This window comes from Dermacentor silvarum, unplaced genomic scaffold (genome assembly GCF_013339745.2).
Source record: "Dermacentor silvarum isolate Dsil-2018 unplaced genomic scaffold, BIME_Dsil_1.4 Seq5012, whole genome shotgun sequence".
NCBI lineage: Eukaryota > Metazoa > Arthropoda > Arachnida > Ixodida > Ixodidae > Dermacentor > Dermacentor silvarum.
Genome location: NW_023606338.1, coordinates 4,206 through 8,126, shown reverse-complemented (window position 1 = coordinate 8,126; position 3,921 = coordinate 4,206). Strand labels below are relative to the sequence as shown.

Here is a 3,921-nt window from a genome sequence, read left to right as displayed (position 1 = left end):
GCAGAAGCTGAAGGAATAATAACAAAATAACAATGTTTTGCAGTGAATGATAATGTGTGCAGCGCCACCTCACGGTAATCAACAAAACTATTCCAACCAAAGCATGGCCTCCGAGAACTGCACGCGTGCAAAACCCGCCGACGCCTGCTTGACAGGCTCCGCTGTGCGCTCAAGGCTCATTCACACTAGGCCGACACGGCACCGATTTTGTTCAGCCGACTGTTGGCGACAGCGGTCTACATGACGGAAAATGCTGTCGCCAACAGTCGGCTGAACAAAATCGGTGCCGTGTCGGCCTAGTGTGAATGAGCCTTGAGCGCACAGCGGAGCCTGTCAAGCAGGCGTCGGCGGGTTTTGCACGCGTGCAGTTCTCGGAGGCCATGCTTTGGTTGGAATAGTTTTGTTGATTACCGTGAGGTGGCGCTGCACACATTATCATTCACTGCAAAACATTGTTATTTTGTTATTATTCCTTCAGCTTCTGCTTAACTTTTTGTTGAATTGCATAGCAACGGAAGCAAGTGTTAAGCAGCAGTATAAAGAATAAAAAAATCAACGCATGAAGCAGTAAAAAAAACGGAAACACATCGTCTCCTGCCGAGATTCGAAACCCAGTTTTTTGCGTCGGAAGCACACATTCTACCTCTGAGCCATGCCGGGCTGAGTGCTACCGATCGCAGCGCCCCAAGCGGCGTTACGGTCGTTTGGCTTCACTTTCAATGCATTGAAAATGCAGCCGTTCCGGGCACTCTCCATGTTCTAGTACACTCTATCCATGGTTCTTTACGTCACGAAATAGGCGGTCCGCCATGTTCGCGAGGACGAGAGGAAGCAAAGAGCCAATGAGCGAAGTGGACGCCTGCGTCACGCTTTTGACGTCTGCTTGGAGACCGTATAACACACTTAGAAGCGTTTCTAACATGTTGAGAAATATCTGAATATTATGAATGAGTAGCAAAATGTGTTGGTGTTGCTTTTCAAAGATTCAGTTTGGAATGCGGAACGAATTAAACAAATTATTGCGGTCAATGTCTTGAAATGGCGCTAGGTGATGTCGCAGTTTAGTGGTGGCGCTACCCACTACCCCATTTCAAGCAATGCTTGCATGCATGTCTCCACCACTATTGAAATTCAAACGGCGCGAGTTTTGAAGCGGTTGGTTCGGTCGAGCCGTTACGTGCGGAGAGCCATGTAGGAAAACGTGTCGGCTTCTGCACCCGTTATGGGACCGCGCGTTTCCGAGGGCCAGCGGGAGACGGTGCTCGCTTTTATGGAGCCGCATCTCCAGCTGGCTTTAAGATCCAGCGAGCTGGGGCCGGGCTTCAGCCTTGTCGACCGACGACGGCTGTGGCAGCAGCTGGCCGACGTGCTGAACGCGGAAGGGCCCTTTGTGAAAACGGTCGACCAGTGGAGGAAGCAGCAGGTCTACGAGGCCCGCCGCGATGCTACCGCTATAGCCCAAGAGCAAATGTGAGTGACCGTCGAATGGTCTGGGCGATTTGTCCTTCGACATTGGTGTGTATTTTTAGAAGCACTGGAGGGGGTCGCGCACCCGGCTTCCGGGGCCGAGTGCTCCAGCTGACGGGCGCGGTCCGCTTCCGTGGCGTCACCGACCTCCCCTACCAAGAGGTAAGCACACTGCCGGCGTAATATCATGCGTTCCTGAACGGTGCCGACTTAGAGTTTGCCATTATCTGTAAGTGGTACCTTTAGCAGAACATGACACTGTTGTGTTTGGTGAACAGGAAAATAGCGTAGGAAGCTTCAGGTTGGTAGATCCTTTGGTGTCATTTTACGTGAAGGACATAAATATTATTTATGCTCTGTTATCATAAGTGAATCATGAATCTGGAAAACAAACCAACTTTTGATGTAAATAAGAAATGGAAATAAGAAATAAAAAGGACTCGGTATCCTATCTTGCCAATGATCAACAGCCGGGCAAAAGGTTGGTTGGCCCTGAAAAGGGTTGTTTGGTGGTAAGAGATGCATTTGAGTAGATGACTGAAAAGTAGTTCCAACAGGTCCTTGTCTTCCCAAACGAAGAGGGCATAGCTTGTACATGACGCGTGACACTGCCAAAGGATGCCATCAGGCCAGTGGCTCTTCAACAGAGAGAGAGAGAAATCACTTTTTTTTTTATTCTGCGATAAAAAATGCATCAGTGCCCTGAGTCCAGGGCGTCGCTTGCGGCGTGCTTCAGCGCTAGGCCGATGAAGTCCCCAAGGAATCCTTGGTCGTGAAGGGTGGTTGCGGCGGTCAGCCACTCGGACGAAGGGGTAGATGGGAGGGATGAAGGTTTGGGTAAGGGGGGTAGTTTTGGATGGCATTGCCATAGGATATGTGATGTGTTGGGAGGATAGACACTACAGTGGCTACAGCGAGGGAGGTGGGCAATTGTTGTGCACGTTGCAATTCTTGACAACAGCTTCCAGCGATGAGCTGGTTGCGAGTAATCAGCAACTCATGTGAACAATTCCACCACAATTATTCATTTCAGGTGCTGCGAAGGATCGAACAATCCACCACCCGGCTCGCCATCGCGGCAGAGAGGACGGCAGCGGCTCAGGAGGGCATACTGGAGAAGGTGCGCTCCCTGGCGCTAGTCGTAGCTGGCCACCTGCAACAAGAAAGGAGGAATTAATTTATTGTTTATTTTCACCCTTTCAATTTCATTTTAGTCATTTATTGTTTTATGAGTTCAATTTATCTTGTTTATTTATTGTTCTTTGAGTTTTATATCTTCACTTTCATTTTAAGCACTTATTGTTGCTTCATTTTGAGTTTTAGTGTTTAAGTTTCATTGTTGCCTTGTATGAGTAATGCAGGAGGATTTTTTGGACGAAAGGTGTAATGCGTGCACACATTTTTGTATCGTAGTATTTTCCTCTTTCTATTTATACTAATCCAGCTGCAACGCCAGCGTGCTTTCTTTTATTTACACATTTCGAAGAGACTGGAATCATTACAAGTAGTTGTCGATTTCTGTGTATGGGTTTTGTACTGTGATATTTATATTGCTTCACTATGTTTTGTAGCTTACTGCACTCATTATGAAGCGTTACCGCATAGTGTTTGCACTGTGATATTTTCATTTCGGCACAGTGATGCTAAGGTACAACTACAATGTGGTCTTCTTTCAGAGCACCAAACTAGTCACTCTTCAAGTTGCATAGTTTCACAAATGAAAATGGCCATCATCATTGCACCACACCGGTGATTGGTTTCCTCTAGTTTTCGTTCCAAGTGAGCAAGAATAAGTTTTAAGTGTGACATGTTCTGGGTGCTGCGAGATTGCAGAGCTAATTATTCATGTTGTATGTAATTTATGTTTCATCACAGCTGGCAAGTGCACTCACCTTTCTACAATTATGATTCACCTGTTTTTTAGCATCACACTGCAATTACTGTCGAAAAATGAATGCTTCTGGTGAGTGACTCATAACACTGAGAAGGGAATGGACATACCTGTCAAAGTCATACTTTCTTGCAAGGTCACTTAAATGTAACTGCAAGTTTTATGTGCCGTGATGAAAACGAATTGTGTGATGCTCATGTTGCAATGTTCTCACATGCTTTGCTACGTGTAGCGTGCTGTATGTACAAGGTTCATGATGTACAGAGGTCAACACTGATGTCTAGAACACACTTGTGAGGGCCAAAGCAGCCACGAAAGCTTAAGCCGACCACCAGGTCGATAAAAGCAATGGGAACTGTACATTTAGTCACGCAAGCTCACATACAGCAAATTTTGTGCCACATGTCGTCATCAGATTCACCAGCGCAGTAGAGATGTGTGTTGACCTCTGTACTTGTCATCATAGCATGTAATAAAGTTGACCTTTGTATTTTTTGTGCTTTCACGTTAATTTACGTCTACCCATTTAGACATGACGTGACGAGTGTAATGTCACAACACTC

General features: G+C 46.5%; 1 protein-coding gene across 1 annotated transcript; it reads left to right on the top strand.

The window, feature by feature from the left end:
• Positions 1-1,155: 1,155 nt before the first annotated feature.
• LOC125941866 (uncharacterized) lies at positions 1,156-3,375 on the top strand. The gene is made up of 3 exons (XM_049659730.1): positions 1,156-1,470; positions 1,530-1,629; positions 2,501-3,375. The coding sequence occupies exons 1-3, from the start codon at positions 1,223-1,225 to the stop codon at positions 2,642-2,644; spliced, it is 492 nt and encodes a 163-aa protein (XP_049515687.1). The 5' UTR covers positions 1,156-1,222; the 3' UTR covers positions 2,645-3,375.
• Positions 3,376-3,921: the final 546 nt, after the last annotated feature.

What these genes read in the sequence shown, in the direction of transcription:
- LOC125941866 (XM_049659730.1), top strand. Translation starts at nt 1,223, where the DNA reads ATGGGACCGCGCGTTTCCGAGGGCCAGCGGGAGACGGTGCTCGCTTTT. An exon ending in GCTATAGCCCAAGAGCAAAT is followed by an intron (nt 1,471 to 1,529) that starts GTGAGTGACCGT and finishes GTGTATTTTTAG; the next exon opens with AAGCACTGGAGGGGGTCGCG. An exon ending in CCGACCTCCCCTACCAAGAG is followed by an intron (nt 1,630 to 2,500) that starts GTAAGCACACTG and finishes TATTCATTTCAG; the next exon opens with GTGCTGCGAAGGATCGAACA.